This window comes from Fundulus heteroclitus, chromosome 10 (assembly GCF_011125445.2).
Source record: "Fundulus heteroclitus isolate FHET01 chromosome 10, MU-UCD_Fhet_4.1, whole genome shotgun sequence".
NCBI classification, from domain to species: domain Eukaryota; kingdom Metazoa; phylum Chordata; class Actinopteri; order Cyprinodontiformes; family Fundulidae; genus Fundulus; species Fundulus heteroclitus.
Genome location: NC_046370.1, coordinates 6769835 through 6792353, shown reverse-complemented (window position 1 = coordinate 6792353; position 22519 = coordinate 6769835). Strand labels below are relative to the sequence as shown.

The following is a 22519-nucleotide window of genomic DNA, read 5'->3' as shown; positions in this document are numbered from 1 at the left end:
AATTATCAATGTTACTTTTGGTCCATATCGCCCAGCCTTAAATCAGCTCATCACTGATCAGTTACAGTGAAGTGTAAAAATGGACTGATCTCTGCCCAGTTAGCAACATGTCTTTGCCCAGTCTTTAATAAACGGACACCCTTTTTCTTCTTCTTCTTCTTCGTTTTTCTGTCGCAGTACCACCCTCCTCTTCCAGTCATACAAATGAATACCTAGTGTGGGTAAAAGGGGGGTAGCGGTTTATGGAAAAAAAAAAAAAAAAAAACCCGCAGGAGCTTTTATAAGCTTTCCTTTTTCCACTCATACAGACATACAAACAAGCATAAACAGTTCTAGTGCAGTAAAAGTCGTCTTTGGGTCATAAACGATGCTGGAGAGCGACCCGGCGGCAGGCAGTTTTCTCCGCGCCAGGGCTGTAACTGAGGACACGCAGTCAATAACTCCCTCCAGCGTCTTCCACTGGCAGGCACCCCACAGTGAACTCTTGGCTAATTACCACTGATTTAAACACAGTCTCAGGAAGGGTCGCGACACACTCACTCTCCAGCCAGCACCGAGACGGGCGCACACGCACACGAAAACCGGAGCGCACGCATATAAACCGGTGACCGTCTTTGCAAAAAAAAAAAAACAAAAAAAAAACGGCAGCACAAAGAAACCAAATGTCTCCGGATAATTAAGCCCTGCTGCCCCTGCGTCTCATTGATCGTACGAGAAATGGACAACAATTTATTAAACTTTTTTTTGTCGCCTCGTGCCAACATGCGATCCCGGGTTACAATAATTACGGCAAAATGTAACAGAAGCTGCTCGAGTCATTATTGCGGAGTCTCAGCGAGTCACCAAATGGTTCTGGAGACGAACGGGAAGAGAAGAAAGGCCTCTTCAGATTTTCTTTTTTTTTTTTTTTTTTTGATCATGTCAAAAAGTTCGTGTCCGACCGACGTTGCAGACGCAGCTCAGAGTTCAGGCTCGCTTGTCGCAGCTCTTTGGTTGCATTGTCTTGAAAATGTTTAATGAGTATTGGTGGCAGAGAGGTTACAGCATAGGCCTGCTGCCCTACTGCATTAATTACCAGACACCAGTGATTGGTCCTGTTTCTTCATTTGGTTGCTTAAAACCCAATCTAACACTTTAATTTAACCAGCAAACTCTGGATTCTAAACCAGAGTCTGCCTATTACGCTACTTAATTAAAGAAAAAGCAGCAGCTCTGGCTTGAATATGGCATTAATTATGGCCCTTTAACAATTCATCTGAATTTTGTTGTGTTTTTCAAGGATGGAACGGTTATACTACATACAACTCAAATGAATAAAAAATGCAACCAGTACTCTGGGCTTCATCTTATCCTATCAAAGTCAAAATATAAATATACACATACATTCAAGGAAGTCTTTCAATAAGGAGTGCTGGAGGTTCCAGCATTTCTTATAACCCGCAAAGGCTGATTAACTTCTTGGTAATACAGCCGGTAGGTTCTCTGTAGCAGCATGAAAATTATTTGTTTGCCAGCACTTGTTTTCTTGACAAATACCCAGAACAACAGAGATCTAAGAAGAAATTTAGTTTTGCACAAGTTGGGAAACTCTGTCGGGAGTCATTTGTAAACCGCTGCTCCTCCCATATCAGTTCAGATAATTGCCCGGTAAATGCAAATCGTAGTGTCGCTATTTGCCAAGGGTCTGTTGCCCCTCAGGTGAAAAGGGAGTGGATTAGGGTTTTCAGGAACCACGCAGGAACCAGTAAGGCTCAAGGCTACCATTAACTGGAAAGTGCTGGAACACCAGTGTCATTATCCCCAATAAACCCGAGTTTTACGCCGCCGCGGAACCGAGATGGGGGCGTGGACCGAGAAAGAAGCAATTACTCAAAATCAGCGGCTTCAAATTGGACCGAGATCTGCCGCTGCCCACGTGGACAGACTGAAGAAGAATGCGGGACTTCGGATTTGGAGCGGGTTGGCCTCAGTCCCGAGAGAGCGGTGTTTGGACGAGGCTTTTCAAAACCGTGCTGGTGCTAGCTTCCTGCTCAGGACTGTTCATTTTTTTTCCTCCGTCTGTGCTGGTGCATTGCACATAACTAATAAAACAATTAAAAGGGGGATTTATTTCTAGCCTGAATTATGCAAAAAGCTTGTTGATGGCTAAAGAAGACTTGTTGCTGAGGTGCAAACCAATAAATTCAACAGATATCATTGGTAATGTATGTGTATGCTTTTCAGAATACACACATAGTTTTGGTTGTGTGAAACTGAGATAATCCACTTTTAAATCAAAATTGTGCACCCGGTGTTTGTCCTTTTTAAAAAAATAAAATTCTTTAAATATATATTTCTTATTTATTTATTTGCACGTTCTTGTTCGCTGGTTTTAAAATGGCTTGGATAGATCATTATAAGACCCAGATTATTGTAAAATTTTTGCCCACGTAGAGTTTTTTTTGTTTTTTTTCCCCCCTGTAGCGTTTCTAAACGTTTGACTTGACCTCTCTACCCCAGGCTAGGTTGTTGTGACACTGATGAGCAAAGTTTGGCTCTTTTTTAGATTGTCGCAAAGTCAATAGCAGGCATCCAGCGGCTAAAAATCAATTCAGGTGACTTTATTATGGCAAAGGAGGAGAAGATGAAACGAAACAAAAGTGTTTCTACGTAACTAAACGCTACAGTTGACTGTCTATGTCAGGGGTGTCAAACTCATTTTGGTTGAGGGGCCGCATACAGCTTAATCTGATCTCAAGAGGGCCACACGAGTTAACTCATTGCAAGATTAAATAGAACTAATAAATGTGGACTTGTTGTTGATTTTTATATTAAGTTAATTTCACTTTTACACAATATATTATGAATAACCTCAGCGTTTTTAAGAAAAGTATGTGCAATTTCAACAATACTTTTACTCAGTTAAACATTTACTTGTGCATTATGCATAAGAACTGATCACAGTGATTATACAATGTTGAAAAACATTTTTTCACATTTTTTGGAACTTAAAAACTGTCCTGCATGACAAAATACATCAAACAGATAAAAATTAAGAAATGATTTTAATTTTTCCACACCATCATTCTCTTCCTTTTATCTTGTCCACTTGTGAAAGTCAAATCTGATGAGCTCTTTGTGGCATCTTATTGCCACATTGCCAGACAGGACACTGAAAAAAAAAAAAAATTTTTTTTTTTTTTTTTTTTTTTTTTTTTATAATGATAATGCATTTAGCCACAGGGCCAGACTAAATTGTTCGGCGGGCCGGATCCGGCACGCGGGCTGTATGTTTGACACCCCTGGTCTATGTAGATGTCTGCAGGCGGATAGGTCTTACAGCCTTGTTGCTGCTGATCCGTTGTCTTCTTTTTATACCTTAGTGTAGGTGTCTAGAGAGGAACGACGGGGGGGCGGCAGACATTCTGACTTCAGATCGAGGCCAGGTCGATCATTTATGGGAGCAGCCAGGTGGTTTGGCCTCACAGGAGCGTGGCGAGGGACCACACTTTGCCTCTTTTTTTATGGGTTTCAATAAAAACCGTCACACTGATGACACGAGGTTACCATAAAGCCGTAGGAAAAAGGGAACCAGTTTAGCGCCGGCTCCACGCGAGCGACTCGGGGATGTTTTTAAAAGTCACCTGTCTTGCTGCTCTAAAGTAAATCTGGCTTTCCGGCTCCAGGAGAATGTGCGTTTGTGTGTCTGAGCGAAAACGCTGTACATTATTTAGTCTACGCAGCCTCTGTGCGCGCTCCTCGCTCAAATCTGGGATGCATGCTTCAGGCCATTCTCATCGCCTCCACCATCTGCCTTTTTTTTTTTAAAGTTTTGATTTGCGTCTCCACGTCTTTAAGTTTGCAGGACGCAGCCCTCTTTAGGTCGCGTCCTGCTGTTTTTGGTTCCTCCTTTTTTTGGTTTTTGACCCCCCTTGTTTGTTTTTTTTTGCATTGTTTAACATGTTTTGTTTTCTTTCTTTCCATTCTGTTTCCTTTTCTGCCATTCAGTACCTACAGATGAAATGGCCCCTTCTAGATGTTCAACCAGGAGGTCTTCAGAGTAGACAAGCACTTAAAGATGCCAGGTCCCCGTCACCGGCACACATCGTCGTAAGTAAACCCTCCGCTCGGTCCTTCTTCACCCTCTCAGAAACAGCTTTCCCACCCAATCCCCCCTACCCTGACCCCCCCACCCCCCCGCCCTCCTCCTTCGTCTGTTTTTGACTGGACACCTGTGTTTGTTTCGCCTAAATCACAGCCACTAACACACCCCAAGCCACACTAATTCTCCTAAAAAGTGCACGCGCGGACACTGAGAGGCGTTGTGGTTTGTGGACGGGGTTGATCGCGAGGTGAGTGGCAGCGGCGGAGACGCCGCGGCAGACGCACCCGTTTGGCCCTTTGCACCTGGCCGTGTCGCCTGTAATCTCTGGGAACGATAAACTCCCAGGTCAGGATTGCAATTAGTCTGATTTTTTTTTTTTTTTTTTTTTTTTATGGGCAAACTATTTGTTTAATAGGAAGAAACAAGATAACGGACTGCAAAAAAAAAAAACGCATGTCTGCAAGGGAAGCGTGGGCGTTCCTTTGCCTCCGCTGATCACGACGCCCGTGGCGTTGGGATTGTCGGGGCTGGCGGTACGTACAGATAACGGCAGGATACCTCGGGCATGTCGATATCTGCCCGCTCTGAGAGTTAACAGCGGGAAGTGGTTGGTTTAAGGCTGAAAGTTTGGAAAGAGGTCAATGGAAGCGTTTCAACGTGAGGAGGTATATTCATGTGGTCACATGGTTGGCGAGAGCGAGGAAAATCGATGTGTGTGCGGGGATGGAGAAGCAGATCTGATGTGACCGTTGGTGCCTCTGAGCCATAAGTAGCTGGTGCTTTTGTTTTAAAGTTTCACATATCTTGTCTGTTTTGTTGTGCGTGTGTGTGTGTGTGAGGAAAACGAAGAGTTTGGACGGCACAGACGCTCTTCAGAACGCTCTCCTGCGGTGCCACGTGGCCCTTTTTTTTAATCCAGCGTCCTGTAAAGTGGCGCCGGCGAGTTGCCGGTACGGCTCCGGAGCTCAGGGAGGAGGATGTGGGGCTTTTTTATCACACTGATTACAGTATTGAGACACGCTGTCCCCTCTGAGTCACACTTGACATTTGATCATTACAGCCTCGTTTATGGTCCGTTATAAATTCCTTCTCGGAAAAGAGAATTTCACGTGCTATTTAAGGAAGCACGTCTGAAAATGGGGAACGGTGCTTCGCTTGAAACCGAAATGTTGTCAAAACGTTGTGTCGAAGGACAGGGAATAGCTAGAGATGGGCAACGCTGTTCAGGTAGAAAAAAAGAAGCCCAGCTAAGGCAATAATTATCCTTCTCTCGCTTGCTGTTGGTGTTATCGTGCCAAAGAGTTCAGGGGCATCTTTCTTTTACCCTGGTTAGTTCAGGAGATGATGTTGGTGAAGATTCTCAGTCATCCGGGTCACGATCAGTCCAAAAAAAAAAAAAAAAAAGGTTTAAAAAAAATAAAACAACTGGACCTCTATTCTGAAGCTGAAACAAACGATGATTCTAACGTCTCTCCGGGTGAATCTACATACGGATCCAAGCTCCGAGGCCTCGTCGGCAGCTCCTGGAACTCCACACTGCTCCAGACGTTTTGCACTGAGAACGCTTCCTGGATGGGAAGCGAAACGTCTTCGTCATCAGAATAGAAGTCCAGTTGTTTTATTTTTTTTTTTTTTAAACCTTTAGTTGGATTCAGGAGATGTTGAGAGAAGGAGTCCCAGCTCGCATGATGTAATTAGACCAGCAAATGTGTAGCAAATGCTGCAGGTAAATGTAAATCCTTCAGGTTTTCTCCAGCTAAGAGTCATATGACCTCCCCGTTTGGTTGTATGTATATACAGTATGACTCTGACTATTAGGATTTGTGGATTCCTTACTGCAAAATCGGATCTAAAAATAAGTAAAATGTTCTTAAAGTTAGTGTATTTGTCCTTGATTTGAGCAGGTAAATAATATGATCTGCCAATGGAATTAGTATTTTGACCCCTAAAATAAGATAATTAGACATCCTGCACTTGAAATAAGATGATGGAGATGAATTGTTCCTATTTTAAGTGCAAAAATATTATTCCATTAGCAAATCATCTTATTTACCTGCTCAAATCAAGGACAAATACACTACCTTTAAGAACATTTTACTTATTTTTCGATCCGTATTTGCAGCCGTCTTGCTGCTTTTGCTGACGTGAACCATGATTATAAGGAACGGAGATGCGTGCGGAAACTTGATGTGCTACAACTCGCATCAGCTGGGGCGAGAGCTTAACTGTAGGACAGCGCTGCTGCAGAAAACACCACTCCTTCATCGTATTTACTGGAGATGCGCCCTTAAGCCCGCACCTGGCCGGTACCCGTTTCTGGTTTTCTTTCAGGTCCGACCTGCCCATTCGGATCCTGTTTATTTTATTTATTTTTAATGTCAAGGACAATAACTGGTAAATGCGAAAAAGGTTGTTTAACATAAGGGGTGGTTTTAAAACCAGCTGATTCAGACAGGAATGCTCAGGCGTGTGAGATCATGGGGAGGCTTCCTGTCCTGTCAGCTCGCTTTGCAGAGTGCTCCATCCAAGCATATTAGTGGGAAGTTGAGTGGAAGGAAAAACTGTTTGATGTGAAATTGGCATCTGAAGCTCTTCTTTTTCCATGTTTCTCCTTTTCTTCTACTAAAGTTCATGCCTCGGCACCGAGCAAAAAAAACCAAACCAAAGAGCAGCGAATCAAATACCCTGTTAAGTAATGGCGCTGATCAATACAAGAAAAGCTATTGTGGTATCTGTGCTCCTATTACCCACTTCTGTGTTGATGCGTTTGATGCACAGACTGGTTAAGATCAGAAGCTCTGCCGCATCGCAGCGCTCCGCTGCCTGTTAGCAGCATTGATGAAACCGAATGTGAAATGCGGCTCGTATTGTCGGCTGCTCCTCCTCGGCTGCTCCGGCATCCACCTCTGGCTGAGAAGGGGAGGTGGGCTCTCCGGATGTTTCTCTCGTTTGCATCATGCATGCCGTGGTACGTATAGAAAAGGAAAGATTAGCTGCGGTACAGCTGCTGTGAGACGGTAACGCCGACCTCGTGTGGAATCCTGCAGGTGTCACTCGCTCGGTCCAAAAAAAAAGAAACGTTCGGGAGCGATATTCTCTTATCGGCAAACTTGGCCGCCAACAGTAGCTCCCTTTTTTGTTTGCAAAGGCAGAGAATCACTCAGGTACCTTGACCTGTGTTTGCCTGAAGCATGAGCAGGCTGCGCTGTCGGTGATAAGACGGTTGAAACGACCGTAAAACAGCCCCGGATGAAAGCCGAGATATACATGGCTGCAGATGAGGGGCTTGGATGGAGAAGTAAACGGGCCCTTCAGTGCTTTCACTTCGGTCTGGACAGCACAGGTGATGATCCACCTGTTGATGTGCGTTTTTTTTAGGGTGAGCCCGCAAAAACAACTTTTGTGCATCGCGCAGCTGCTAAGGGGTAAAGATCAACAATGCTAAGCGTTTATTCGTGTCTTTACATGATGCTGCACCCTCTTTTTAGCATAAATTGGCCTGGTAGATGTTGAAAACTTTTTTTTTTTTTAAGTTTTGTGCAGAGCTTACAAAAGTATAGACACCCGGTCGATGTTGTTCACATTTTCTCTCATCATAACCAGAAACTTCAGTGTATTTTATTTGGATTTTAATGTGACCGATCAATGAAAAGAGGAATAAAAAGGAAAGCTGTCCTCTAATATCTGTTACAAAGAAAGATCTGTTCAGCTTACTTTACATTGCTACCCCTAAATGAAGGGGAACTGATTACAGTAATTATAAAATAAAGTTTGTCCGTTTTTCATTAAATTTCACTGTAAATGGAGGCGTTTCTTGATGGTTTCTGAGGTTTGGCTCTTTTTGGAAAGCATACACTGACTGAACCCAATCCACGCGGTGAAATCTGAAAAGTGTGGCATACCTCTGTATTCAGCCGAGTCAATATTCAGCAGAACCACCTTTTTGCTGCTACTACAGCTGTGAATCTTTCGGGGAAGGCTAAATGTCTCGTTTCTTAACGGTTGCCAAAGATTCTCTGTTTGATTGAGGTCATGGTGCTCAGGATGATGTTCAGTTCATTTTTGGTTTGCATGTATTTCAGTTTTGTCGTTGTAGGAGCTAGCTTCTCTTTTTTTCTCTGCCAGCAGTGGCTCATTTTGCCACTTTACCAGATTTGTGGAGAGCAAAAACGATGGTTATCCCATTTGTTACCTGAGGCGTGGGTATCTGCAGCTCACCCAGAGTTACCCTGGGGCCTCTTGGCTTCTTCTCTGATTAATACTCTCCTTTAATCGGCTTGTCAGATAACTTATAAGACCCGGCTTTGGAAAGTCGGGAGTCCTGCCATGCTCTTCTAATTTTCAGAAATTTTCAAAATATCATCATCGACCAATGTTAATAATTTTTTTCATCGTATTGCTATCTGTCCCATTAGTGTGACTGGGCCGATATTAAACTGATGTTTATTTCGATCAGTTTTTTGCCACTTGCCAGTGTTTTAAGAGGGGAAGTGGAGCGGGAGGTGGTCATTTGTCATCAGCCATAATAGCATTATTGGTATTGGACATCGATGTTGGCCCAGATTGTCATATCGGTGCATCTCCAGTTTGATCAGAGCTCTGTGAGACGATCGAAGGTTGGGATATTCTTCTGTAACCTAACTCAGCTTTAAACTTCTCCACAACTCTCCTCGTGTTCCTTCTTGGATTTTCCCCAACAAACCTCAGAGGCCTTCAGCTGGATTTTTGCCGAGGTTAAATACCAAGCAGCTGGAATTAATTTATAGGTATTGGAGTAAAGGGGTTTGGATAGAAAAGACGCACCACGGTTTTCAGAATATACTCATAGAATCGACTAAATCCTGCTGAAATACAGCGAAGTCTGTGGTCGCAACGCCACAGACTTGGCTGTATTTGTATTTATCCGCAGCGCATAACCTCAATGAGACAACAGGCCCGTCCCGACTGTTTAGTAAACCTGCAGGCTCGGGCCGCGCGCGCTGATGTTATCAACAATAACACAGCGGAGGCGGCGGCAGGAGTCCAGGCTTGTGCCGGTGATGTCACGACGGCGCGTGACGGAGGAGCGTCGGGGCCGACCTCGTCTCCAGAGTCAGGAGATCAGAGTCGGGTTTTGATTTTTTACATCCGCCGTTGCTTTCGCAAAGAGCTATGAAAGCAAGTTAAAGCAGAAATACTTCTCATCTTAAGCTTTAGGAGGAGAAAACGTCCTCATTTTAAGAGCGTACACACTGATTTCTGCCACACACACGCACACACACACACACACACACACATGCACGGGCGCACAGCCTGGGAGTCTAGAGTCTAGCCCTGGCCAAACAATGTCTCCATTGTTTTGTGGGCTTTCACTGGCAGCAGGGGGACGGCTGGAGTGTTAACCATTTCCCAACTGCACCTTACTGTCTGTGTCGTGTCGTGTGTGTGTGTGTGTGTGTGTGTGTGTGTGTGTGTGTGTGTGTGTGTGTGTGTGTGTGTGTGGTAGAGTGCGCTCGCTCAGAGTGTATCGTAATTAGGATGGAGGAAGTGATGGAATGGGTCGGTTTTGACCTCCCAGCCGAGTGTTCAGCGCCGCCGTACTCGCTGATTTTTGTTCCCATTCAGACGAACCGGTTCGCCTGAGGAATGCGAGCTGCAGAGAAGGCTGACGGACAGAGCCGCGTCTCAGTTCAGAATAGGCCGGTTACAATGACTCTGGATTCCTGTAGTGGGTTAAAGAACTCCCAACTCCAGTTCGGCTGGGCGGGTAGAGGAGGGGGGGTTACATTCACCTTCTGGGACCACTTCTCTGTCCATCCTTGAGTAGTAAACCTTTAGTTTGGAGTAAAAGGGGGGCTTCCTGTGGTCTGAATACCCCATACACCTGGGCTGTCCAGACAATTGCAGGGGATTCTGGGAGGCCCAGCCTTCCCTGTTGTTAATGAGCGACCCCCGCGGTCAACAGGCGCCACCCATGCTCTGTCCTTACGCCGCTGTCTTTACCTAGAGGCTTTCTCTGTCCCTAACTTACGCTGACCTTTTACGCTGTTCTTTCCTGCTGCATTTTAAAAGCCTTTATCCAAATTACACCCCCCCCCCCGCCCCCCTTTGCTCCCCCGCGCTTTTTGCTCTTCTGTTTGTGCATGCAACCCTCTATCCATCCATCTTTCCCTGCTGCCTAGGACGGCTAATATCCCACGCGTTTGTTTATTGTTGCTCCAGATACTCCTAGCATTGCAGGGCTACGTTTACGGCAGTTTTATTTTTTACACGCATGTTTTGCATAACGTCGTATCCTTATCGACTCGTTAATTTCGATTTCGCCGCTGTTGCCCGTGCGTAGGGTCACGCTGGCGTCATCGGTCCGTGCCGAACACCCGAGCTCGGCGAAACGTTGCGGGAATCCCACAACGGCCGACTACAGAGTCTTTTTTTTTTTATTTTTTGTGTCCCTCGGACTTTAAAGAGAAGCTTAGAATCATTTAAAAGGCTTTTGCCTTCCAGGGGTAGTAATTGTGAAACTTGTTCACGCTTTGTCACAGCCAACAGACTGTCGTGTATCTCATGCGATAGACCAACTCCAAGTTTGAAATGAAACTCTAACATTAATAAATAGAAATCTGAAAAGTGTGGCATGCAGCTCTTGGAGCTTTCTCTGCTGTTATAGCCGTAAGTCTCTGTAATGAATCAGTCTATTCATGTGAGCAGTTGTAGTTTTATTGTTGCCCTTCCGTCTAGTTGACTGGTAAATAACCCCCATGAACCTCAGTCTACCCCACGGGGGGGGGGGGGTTTGACTCTGCGTTGGACATGCACTTTAACGAGGATAATGGATATTTGTGTGTAGAAGCGTGCATGCGTCTGCGCCAGTAAACCGCACTGTTTACTGACGAGCTTTTATGAGGAGCCGTCTAGCTGGCCCCGGGGGGTCGACACAAGTACGAGTAAAGCCCGGTGATCTGAGTGCACCAGAGATCCCTTCAGTCAACTAAAAAAAAAAAAAAGCCCTGTTGCTTCCCTTTGCATGTCCTTTGGCTTTGACTAGTGTATCCTTTCTTGTGTTTTAAATCTACACCTTCTTTTCCTCCTCCTCTGTCCTCTTGTCATTTGTTTGGAGTCTTATTTCTTTTGCTTTAAGTTACAAGATAGTCAGAGCTCAGATTGCCCCCTGCTAAATTAAAATGAATAGTTGTTTTTTTTACATGCACGCTCTGAATTGGTAAAGTTTTTAGATATCTGCTTCGGGAATGTCAAAAGTCATTATAACGCCTCGTATAATTGGGATTAAAGGAGCTTTGAGCCTCGGAAGCTATGTTGCCGATCAGCTAACGCAGCCGAAGCATCCCAGCTCTCACCGAGGAGGTGAGATGTTTTACCAAAGCGGGACGGTTGTTTAAACCACCGAGCAGCTGTAGAACCAGTTCAGAGCCAGCAACGCTCCCGTTTTTCCCCGTGTAACATTAGTTATGAAAGGAGCCGACCGTGCACCCGGGAGAGAGAGAGCGCAGAGCGGAGCCAGCACGGATGAGGTGGTAGTTTAAATTAGTAAAACAGCCAGAGGATGCAGCTTTTTCCCCCCCTCTCCCAATGCGAACATGTTTCTTTTTGCATAAAACCTGGTCTGCTGAGATTATGTGTGTGTGTGTGTGAGAGAGAGAGAGAGAAATGGAAAGGAGAGACGGAGAGCTGATATAATTGTGTGACTTGGGAACGTCCATCTTTGCCTTTCAGGGGCCCTTCTGCTGGGAATTCCCCGGACAGTCAGATCTGAGCCTTCACCAATTTCATTTGGTGAGAGACCTTTGAATTCCAAAAATAATGTGATTTATTTTATTTTTAATTATCATTCTTTCTTTTTTGATTGATTTACACACTCAAATTACCAACTGATTATTTATTGATTGATTTTAAGAATGAGAAGAGTAGCGAATGAAAAGCCTGAAATCGTGATGATGATGTTGAGCTCATTTTCATCCATGGCTGCTGATTTGCTGCTTTTATGCTTCTGAATGTCCGCACTGCCTTATCACATGAAATCAGATGTTTATGTCAGATGGATGGTGTTGATCATGCATATTTTGTTTTTGGAAACTGTTTAAATCTGTTTAGTGCCTTTCAAAAAGTATTTCCAGGCATTTCATGTTGACGACTACAAATTTCTGTTTATTTAATTGGGATTTTTTTTTCCTTCTCCAATAGACCAACACAAAAAAAGTGCATCATTGTTTCTAATTTTTGTTGCAGCCATTTGTATTCTGCCTCCTTCGCTTTGGCACCTTAAAGTAAAATCTATTACGAACAGCTGTGTATGATTTTCATCTCGGTATTCTTCGGAGGCCGCAGAGGTTTGTCGAATAACATGAGTAAGTAAAAGTAATTACAATGACATGGCACACAGGTTGCGGAGAAGCTTAAATCAGGGTGAGGTTTTAATCCCGTAGCCTAAGCTTTAAACACCTCACAGAGCAAACATGACAAGAAACGCACGTCCCACTTAACGGGGAGAGAGACCCAGACACTCTGGAGGAGCTGCAGAGATCAAAAGCTCAGGTGGCACCCCACAAATCTGGCCATTGTGGAGGAATGACAAGAATAAAAGTATTTTTGGACCAAAGCCAGGGGGGGAAAAATGTGACACAGCAGCACTTCACCCTGAACTCACCGCCCCCGATGTGAAACATGGCGGTGGCAGGACCCTGCTGGCGGGATGAGGAAGCTGGTCAGAGTTGCTGTGGAAACTGGATGGATCCTGCAGGCGAAGGCGCTGGAGGCGGAAAAAAGAGTCTGTGGCAATGCGGTCTCCATCCAGTCGGACTGAACTTGAGCTCATTTGCAAGGAAAAATGCATAAAATACGCTGGTAGGACCCTAAGCCAGAAGACGAGATGTCCATGCAGTGGACGGTGGGACTATAAAGTCTTGACTCAGGAGGCCGAATACAAACATCATTACAAAGTTTTGTAAATGACGTGAAGCATATGAGCTTTTCTCTGTACTCCATTGTTGTGCGCTGCTTTGTGTTGGTCCGTCACGTAAGATCCTAATAAGATACGTTGTAGTCTGTTTCAATGTGACGGCGTGTGGAAAATGCCCTCTGTCTTTGTTTTGGTGTGCCTTTTTGTGTCATGTCTTCACAGTTTCCGATTAACATCCATATGCCAGACCTTATTGCACCAAAAAAACAACAACAACAACAACCCTGTGTGATATATTTCTGTTTGTGTTTGCACTTTCCTGCGCAGCTGCTTTCCAGAAAACTCCTCTGTCCCCCGCGCAAACCGGCTAACAGGCTCTTCTTTATGCAGAGAGGCAGTAAACAAAGTGTTTACATCCACCGGCTGAAGATTTAGAGCCGAGATAACCGCGTTCGACACCGAAGGTCCCTCTCTAGCTCTAGTTTTCTTGCATCTATTTAAAAACCCTCAAAGTGATATATATATTTAAAAAAAAGTGGAGCCCCAAGGTAAGGTTAGTTGTTGTTTTTAGTGCCGCCGAGCTGACGTGCTGAGGGACTTGAGTAAGCCTTGTTTGGATTCGCCTCAGTCAGGCACTGTGAAGCCAGAAATAGGCCGGGGCATTACGAAAACCCAGAGGAGAGGAGGCTTAATCTCCTCTGAGGCGACCGTGGCCTTCTGGAGGGCCCACTTGAATTGTTTGACTAATCAATTGCTTGTTGATTATGCACACTCTGCTGGCGCCTTTGTTGTCTGTAAATAACACTAAATAAAAAAAGAAAGGTAGTATATAAAAAAACGGTAAATCGTGTTTGATAGATGGGGGTTAAAAAAAAAAAAAAAGCGAACACCTTTTCCTCATGTCAACTTGATGCCTCAGTTCCCTCCCTCCCGTCTCTGCTAAAACTTGTTTGACAAGGTCTGGCAGGATCAACTTTGGGTGTGCCGGTCTGTCTTTAGGCATCCGCGTGTGTTTGTGTGTGTGTGTGTGTGTGTGTGTGTGTGTCTTACAAACACGCCATTGTCTGCACCGGTGTGGACGTAGTGTCCTTGAGCCTAAGGTGTGACTCGATGTCTTGGATGACGACTTGTCAGGGGTGAAGCCAGACAGGGATGCTTCCCCTGTAACAAAGACAGTCGGCCCGTGCAAGCTTAAAAAAAACAACAAAAACAAAAAAGCAAATTGGTCTTAGCGAGGTGTTTCTAATTGCAGCCCTGCACAAAAGGACCAGGATCAAGAATAAGACGCGTCGCTGATGATTAATCTTAATTCCTCGACGAACCGCTCCCCCAAACGCCGACTCGCCTGCCGCGTTCATCTCCCACAAATTCCCCCAGATGATCTGCATTCTGCGGGGCGACGACGGGATCCGCACGCTCCCGGATTAATACCGGAGGCCGTTTTGTGCTGGGGGAACTTGTTTTGACAGAGCTCCAGGTGTCTCATTGTTGGGGATGGCATGGTTCAACAGATTTACCAATTAGCAGCGGGGCCGAGGGCACGGGGAAAGGGTGGGAGTGAACACGCGCGCGGGGAGGGAGCGGAGTAAAAACGGGGGCGCTGCAGTGATGGAATGAAGTTCAGAGCGAGAGAGGGTATAGGAAGGGAGGGAGGTCGGAGTATAACGAGTAAGATGATCCCAGACCTTATTTTTTAGGTGTTTTTTTCCCCCCCTTTGCCCCAGCTATAGCATGTCGGGGGGAGGAAGAGGGGATTACGTAGGAGAAGGAGGAGATTCCAGCTGAAAGTTAGTTTTCACTCTGCCATTTGTTGAAACCCATTGCTGTTCTCCTGTTATTTAGAAGGAAAAAAAAACCCTGCGTCTTTTTATTCAGGGTTCCCACAGGTCCTTGAAATCCTTGAAAGTTTGGGAATCTGAAAAAAAAAAAAAAATTCAAGGCCCTTGAAAGTTCTTGAAAACAGCCAAAAAAACACCTTGTCCTTAAAAGTCCTTGAATTTTTTTGTGGGGTATAAAGTTCACACGGATGACGACTCATGTGTCATTATTTTACTACCACACGATCTTTTAAAATTATGTTGATTCCGCAGACTTTTAATTTGCAAAAGTACGTTCGCTCTTCTTCGTTAGTTGGTAGGCTACGGTTTAGGCCTACGTGCGTCCAATAGGTTACATTCACGCAGTGTTGCCAACTCAGCGACTTTGTCGCTATATTTACCGACTTTTCAGAGTCAAAGTCAAAAACTAGCTTAATCAAAGATGAAAGTAAGTGAAACAAATTGATATAATTCTGAACATCTCAATGCTGCACTGTTTTCCATAAAATTCCATGAAACATTAGGCTAATGTACATCTTATATGTAATGTAGTATGGCTTAGCCATGTACTGTGGATATAAATGTAGGCTATGAATATGATCAATATAAATGTAGGCTATAAATTAAGTCCACTTTCTTGCATTGCTTCTGACCCAACAACTTCTATGCCGTTTAGTCTTTTATTGAATTTGCATTGTATTAAAATATGATAACCTATTCAGCGGTCACAGTAAGTAAATGCCGCCACGTGTGGTCCTTGAATTTGAGGAAATTGGTCCTGGAAAGTCATTGAAAGGTCCTTGAATGTGATGTTCACCAAGGTGTGGGAACCCTGTTTATTTGTTTAGCAGTTAGGGAGTTGGGAAGGAAACTTTAGCAAAGTGGTTAAAGTCATTTTGCAGCTGTGCTCGAAGACTTTCACGCAGTGTCTGGCCGCGGGTCGCCATAACCGTTGAGCATGTTTTTTTTTTGGGGCTGTGGACGCGTGAAATCAAACCGCTTCATCGAGTCAGAAAAAGGACGCGTCTGATTTGTCTGAAGTCGAGATCTGCGCTTGTTGTTGACGAGCGCGTATTTAGCTGTAGTTCCAGCACAGATGAGCAGAGCTGGACTGTTCTGAAACGCAAAAGGTTTACAGCAACATCTTATGCAAACAGTAGAAAATTGTACAGATTGGTAGCAGATATGAACCCGTATCGGATTCCTAATGTATTATGACTTTTATTGAAGAAGAAAAAAAGTACGAGCTCCTGCCAACTAGGCTTAAATTTGGAAAAAAAGATATTGTAGAACAAGATCAAATGTATTTAATACAGAAAGGAAACAATTACTCCTATCGCTTTTTCATTATCTTATCTAAATATTAATTTTTACTTTATACACTTAAAAGAAAGGTGTCGTAAACATTGCTGAATCTGGAAGTAGTTTTCAATGCTTATTACATAGCAAGCTAAAATACTTTGGGCTTTTTATATTTTCTTATTATTTAGTCAGGCTGTCTGCTCCGGCAGCCACTCGCCAATCAGCGCATTTAACTCCAACAATAACTTTAACTCGTAGTTCACCAACTGCAGATTTAAGACGCCGTTAACTAACTAAGGGTGATGGATGCCGTTTTTTTGTTTTGTTTTGCTTTTGACAGGAAACTTTTCCAAACTGCTGAATTAGTTTTTCTTGTTTTCATGGGAGTGGACAGCCTTCCTCAGCCAGCTGAGCAGCAGGGTGCAGCAACATTCTCTGGCAGAGCTAAAATCCGTCCGTGGGTATCTGGTCGCTCTTTGGCCCTTTAATATTCCAGCACACCTTTGTTGTATAACCTGGTCGTGAGTCTTGTTACCAGGTCAGGCTGTTGAAGAAATCTAGAGACTTGAAAAGCAGTTTTAAATCCTTAACATTCCTTAACATTGAACGAGAATGTTTAAAACAAGCTAAAATCTTTCAGAAATAAAAGTAAGAAACACTTTTCATGATTTATCGCCAAAGCACATTCATTCTCCTGCCTGGGTAATGACAGGCCTCGTCTTGAAAAGTCTAGAACAAGTATAGAGTTTGATTAAAAGTCCATACATCCAGATTTATATAGATGTTTTGTTTAAGAAAGTATCAGATTGAATTTTGTGTGCATCCATTTGCTCTTCTATCTATCTATCTATCCATCCATCCATTCATCCATCCATCCATCCATTCATCCATCCATCCATCCATTCATCCATCCATCCATCCATTCATTCATCCATTTAGTCCTTCCTTCCTTCCTTCCGGCCGGCGGCCGACGGCGGGGATTTTCCGGCAGGCTTTCTTTCCTTCCTTCCTAACGCGGAGGGCCTTCCGGCCTTCCGAACTCTGGAGGGGCCTTCCGGCCGGCGAACTCTTATTTTCCGGCCGGCCGGCCGGCCGGCCTTCCGGCCGGCGGCCGGCCGGCCGGCCGGCCGGCCGGCCTTCCGGCCGGGATTTTCCGGCATTCTTAGGGCCGGCCGCCGGTAGGGGATTTTCCTTCCGGCCTTCGGCCGCCTCCGGCCGGCCGGCCTCCGGCCTTCCGGCAGGCCGGCCGGCCGGCCTTCCGGCCGGCCTTCCGGGGAGGGGCCGGCAGGCGGGAGGGCCGGCCGGCCTTCCTCCGGCCGGCCGGCGGGGAGGGGCCGGCCTTACGACGGGGAGGGGCGGCCTTCCTTCCTTCCGGCCGGCCGGCCGGCCTTCCTTCCGGCCTTCGGCCGGCCTTCCGAAACAGGGATTTTCCTTCATTCTTTCTTTCCTAAAGGTTATTTTCCTTAAGGAGAGCGATCGTTCCTTCCTACTCTTATTTTCCTTCCGGACCGGAATCCGTTCCGAACTCGGAGGGGCCTTCCTTCCCTCCAAACGGGGATTTTAGTTTCTTTCTTTCTTTCTTCTTTTCTTTCTTTCTGGAGTTCTTTCTTTCTTCTTTCTTTCTTCTTTCTTTCTTCTTTCTTTCTTTAGTTCTTTCTTTCTTTCTTTCTTTCTTTCTTTCTTTCTTTCTTTCTTTCTTCCTTCCTTCCTTCCTTCCTTCCTTCCTTCCTTCTTTCCTTCCCTCCCAACTCTTTGTTTATTTCCTTCCTTCCTTACTTGCTTGAAGTTTTGAATTTGTTTATTAAACGATTTCCCAAAACCCTTAAACGAAGTTAAGACTAATCTTTCCCCAAACACTGAGCTATTTGAAAACCAACTTCTTAGAGTCTTTTCGAGCTCGGCCCAAACAGGTTACCGCTGTAATCTTCGTCAGTCTCAGGTCCGTGCTCTTCCTCGCGGACATGTCTGACTGATCGCAGAGCACACAGCTTTGGGGAAGCGTCGGTTTTCTGCATACGAACAAGCCGCTTGTGATTGAGAGTGACGGAGACAGCTTTTTGGAACTGGAAGAGCACGCTGGGACTACAAGCGGGGTAAAAAAGATGGGAGCGAGAAGACGGAGCCCCGCCAAAATTCCCCAAAGGACAATTTACTGTTATGGATGGATACGCCTTCGCAGTCAAATTTCTGCTCGGTGGACAGGACGGGGAAGGGAGGGGAATGCTGAGTGATTCCAGAGAGCACTTAAGCCGCCTTGAATTCAGGTTTTCGTTCCACACCCACCTTATGACAGTAGAGAGGCTTTTCTTTGGAGTTTGTGGGGGTAAACATGGGCTATCTGCTTCTCTGAGTCGTTAAGCTTTCAGAACAATGTTTTTTTTGGTTTGTCTGGACAAATTGAACAACTGCAGCTCCCCAATTTATCTGATTCTGCTCCTCTCTTCAGTGTCAGCCAAGACCTTTCTGAACTTTTCTCAGATTTGCCTGCCTCTGTTTTTTGATGCTAGCGTTGTTGTGTTGTGTGTTTTTTTTTTTTTTTCTTTCCCTTCTCTGTCTCGCTCGTCTGTGCAGTCAAGAGTGCTGGGCCCTTTCTCTTATTTCAAGTCTCGGTCCAGGGGAGGAATTTGATATGATGCTTATTTTCTAACCCAGACAGCTTCTTGGAGCAAATTTCCACTCCTTCTGTGTTTTTTTTTTTTTTTAATAACCATCCTTGTAGTTTGCGACACTTCTTTGACCTTTCTTATATACCAATGCAGGCGTATGCAAGCTTGAGTATTATTGTTAGTCCAGGTTTTTGTTAACACAGGGCATTGCAACTGGATCTGTTGACATCAATTTGCACGGCTTGCCACATATTCTCAATTGGTTTAAGGGTTAGACTTTGATTACGTTTTTATCTAAGCCTTTCTATTGGAGCTCAGGCTGTGTGTTTACTGTCTCGCTGAAAGGTCATCCTCCGTCCCCATCTCAAGTCCTGCTGCTACTAACATGCTCTCTTCCTTCAGATATCACAGCTAATGTTTGTCCCGTCAACAGATTCCTCCACCTGAGCTGTGGATCTCTGCAGCTCCTACAGAGTAACTGGCTGCTTCTCTGATTAATGCTCTGATTGGTTGACCTGTCAGTTTGAGGAGACAGCCATGTCCTGTTAGGCTTGCTGTAAATGTTAATTTGCATTTACCGGTAAGCGCATATATCTTTGCAACGTCCATTTGTGCTTTATTGCATTAACAAAGGCAAGCTAGTAATATATGTTGCTACCTGGCTGTTGGATTGACTTCCCAGGCTCTCAATGCTCACACTGGATGCATATTGTTAGTTGCTAAAAATGCTAAAGTTTACAGAGTGTGGCAGTGACAGATTGGTGAAAGAGTCTAGAAAATGTGGGCTAATCGATTGCATCGTTGCAGAGTTCTGCAACTGTGTTGCAATTGCTCGTTTTCTTGATATCGTTAAGCCGTGATTTGGTTTAACCTTCTTCGCAGCTTTATCGCTGACCGGTCTGCTGGTTCCTTTGGTCATGATGATGCTCTTTGTTTAGCAACGATCTCTAAAAATAAAAAAATAAAAAGTCAGAGGCCTTTACAGACCATCCATGGTGTATACTGCTTCTCCTTATAGACTGGTGCCTAGCTCCAGGGGTGATGTGGCGAGGGCCGGGCCCCCTCCTGGACATGTCGCTGGTCAACACAGACACACATAGGACAAACAACCATGCACACACTTATAGCTAAGGACAATTTGGACAGAACAATCAACTTAACAGTCTTGTTCTTGTACTGTGAGAGGAAGCCGGAGTACCCGGAGAGAACCCACGCATGCACAGGTAGAACATGCAAACTCCATGCAGTGAGACGCCAGGCTAGGATTCAAACCCAAAATGTTATTTTTATTTAAAAAAAAAACAAAAAACATACATGCAGTCCAAATAAAACACACTAAAGTTTGTAGTTGTAAGTTGGCTGGAGTTCAGTGGGGGATGAATACCTTTGCAGGTGACTGTAAAGGGAAGGAGCAGTAAGAATTTTTGGAGAATCAGTCATGAAACAGAACAAGGAGTGATGAAAAGGAGGATCATGCTGGAGCTTTCAGGATGAACGGCTCAGCAGTGACAGCGTATGAGCTGAGAAAAGCCTAAATTTGTCAGAGCACTTTTTTCTTTTACTCGCCTCATCAGCAAAGTGCGGCGTAGACGCCCGGCGTCGGCCGCGTCACCGTGGAAATCCGTCGGCAGGCGAAGAATAAACAAGCCTGTCACCAAACTTGGAGAAGGAATCCTGAACGGCTGACACAAAGCAGCTTCCGTTTCATGCATTATTAACGGTACCTAAACACATTATTTGTGTATTTTATTCATTCATTTGTCTTGTTAACATCCTCCCGGAGTGAGATAAACAGCACGGCCAGAACCGGCTGCGTGACAGCCGCCAGCGTGAGAGATTTGAATAAAAAGAGAAGGAGACGGCGGCGCACTTCCCTCCACTCCGGCTCATTAAAGGACAGCCAGGCGATGATGTCCAATCGGCGCGCACTTTAGCGGCCACACATTTTTTTTTTTTTTCTTCTGAGGGGGAATGGCGTCGCCCTCTCATCTGCAACATGCCCTGTTTCCCCACAACAAGACGCCCCGTCTGCATCCAGACACTCTCCTCTTACTTATCTAGTTTGTGTAGAGAGAAACGGCCGGCGAGTATCAGGCAGCTCCATTGAAGAAAGCTTAGCTTTAAAATTCGCTCTCTTTTATTTATTTATTTTTTTTTCTATCTGGGCAGACATAACAAACGGATATTTTAATTGGAACTTTTTGGCGCTGTCTCCATCTTGCGTTAGAGTGGCTGGCGAGGCCGGGGCTGATTGGTGTGTAGCGAGGCATGCCTAAATCAACTGGCAGCATGAATAGCTCGCTTGAGTCTCACTGGAATCCATGGCATTTTTTTTTTTTTTTATCCTTTCTCGGGGAAAAAGTGCGGAATAACCAGCAAGAGAGAAGTAGAGAGAGGGCGAGACCACCGCCCACTTCGTTCAAGCATGACTTCCCTCTTTTTTTGGGGTTTTGTTGGTGCAATTTACTTGCCTTGGTGCCATCTCGCGCCTCAGTCTCATTGTGCCTTTGTCAGAAGAAAGCGGCTCACCCTCGTCGTTGCTGTCCTCCGGCCTTACTTTCACTCATTCAAAGACATCAGTGCTTTTTCATGAAGTCGTCCTGGCTTTGTTTTCCCGCAGTTAACCGACTTAAAAGAAGCTGTAAATGAAGTTGTAATAAAGGCAGATAGCATCAGCTCTGTGGATAATCTGAGATCTCTGCTTTTTTTTTTTTTGTGATATTCAGCCTTCAGACTAGGTCCCAGAGTTGGCCGGGATTCTTTTATGTACTTTTGTGTTTGAATGTCTTAAGTGCTTTATAAGATCAGTGGAAAATAGAAACGGCAAACACGGGTCTTTGCGTGCCGTCACGTTTACCTTGGACAAATCGAAGGGAGTTATGTTTAACTTGGGGGGGATAAAAGTGATTAAACGCTGAAGCAGAGCATGTTAAAGCCTGTTACTGTCAATGAAATAAAAACACATGACTCACCATTCACCAGTTCACTGCAGGTTATGTGAGCATTTCATGCTGATAGAGTTGTGTTGATTCGTTTGAGAGTTTGACACGGTTCCTACAGGAACTTCTGTTTGTTCCTACATAGGGCATCAATCTATCACGTATCAATCTAGCCGACGTTTTACCCATGAACTTCCTTCCTTCCTTCCTTCCTTCCTTCCTTCCTTCCTTCCTTCCTTCCTTCCTTCCTTCCTTCCTTCCTTCCTTCCTTCCTTCCTTCCTTCCTTCCTTCCTTCCTTCCTTCCTTCCTTCCTTCCTTCCTGTTATTCATTTTCTTTTATTCTTGTTTCCTGGTTTTCTTCCTTTCTTATATTCTTAATTCGTTCCTTCCTTCGTTCCTTCCTTCCGTCCTTCCTTCCTGTTATTCTTGTTTCCTTATTTATTTTCTTCTTTTTTCCTGGTTTCCTTCCTTCCTTTTATCCTTGCTTCCTTATTTCCTTTCTTTTATTCTTGTTTCCTGATTTCCTTCCCTTCTTTCTTTTATTATTGCTTCCTTATTTCCTTTCTTTTATTCTTGTTTCCTGGTTTCCTTCCTTTCTTTCTTTTATTCTTGCTTTCTTATTTCCTTTCTTTTATTCTTGTTTCCTGGTTTCCTTCCTTTCTTTTATTCTTAATTTGTTTGTTTGTTTGTTCCTTCCTTCCTTCCTCCCTTCCTTCCTTCCTTCCTGTTATTCTTGTTTCCTTATTTATTTTCTTTTATTCTTTTTTCCTGGTTTCCTTCCCTTCTTTCTTTTATTCTTGCTTCCTTATTTCCTTTTATTCTTTTTTCCTGGTTTCCTTCCTTTCTTTTATTCTTGCTTCCTTATTTCCTTTCTTTT

General features: G+C 44.6%; 1 protein-coding gene across 30 annotated transcripts in view; it reads left to right on the top strand.

Annotated features, from left to right (window-relative positions):
- Positions 1 to 22519, top strand: part of tcf7l2 (transcription factor 7 like 2) — a 116195-nt gene that overhangs the window by 38106 nt on the left and 55570 nt on the right. For 16 of the 30 annotated variants that reach the window (XM_012882358.3, XM_012882362.3, XM_021308525.2 and 13 more), the window contains exons 4-5: positions 3988 to 4089; positions 11795 to 11854. The exons of 4 other annotated variants lie outside the window; for them this stretch is intronic. In XM_012882358.3, coding sequence (XP_012737812.2) covers positions 3988 to 4089; positions 11795 to 11854 — 162 coding nt within the window. The remainder of the gene's footprint in view (positions 1 to 3987; positions 4090 to 11794; positions 11855 to 22519) is intronic. 10 more of the 30 variants (XM_012882369.3, XM_012882364.3, XM_012882370.3 and 7 more) reach the window with 1 other exon arrangement.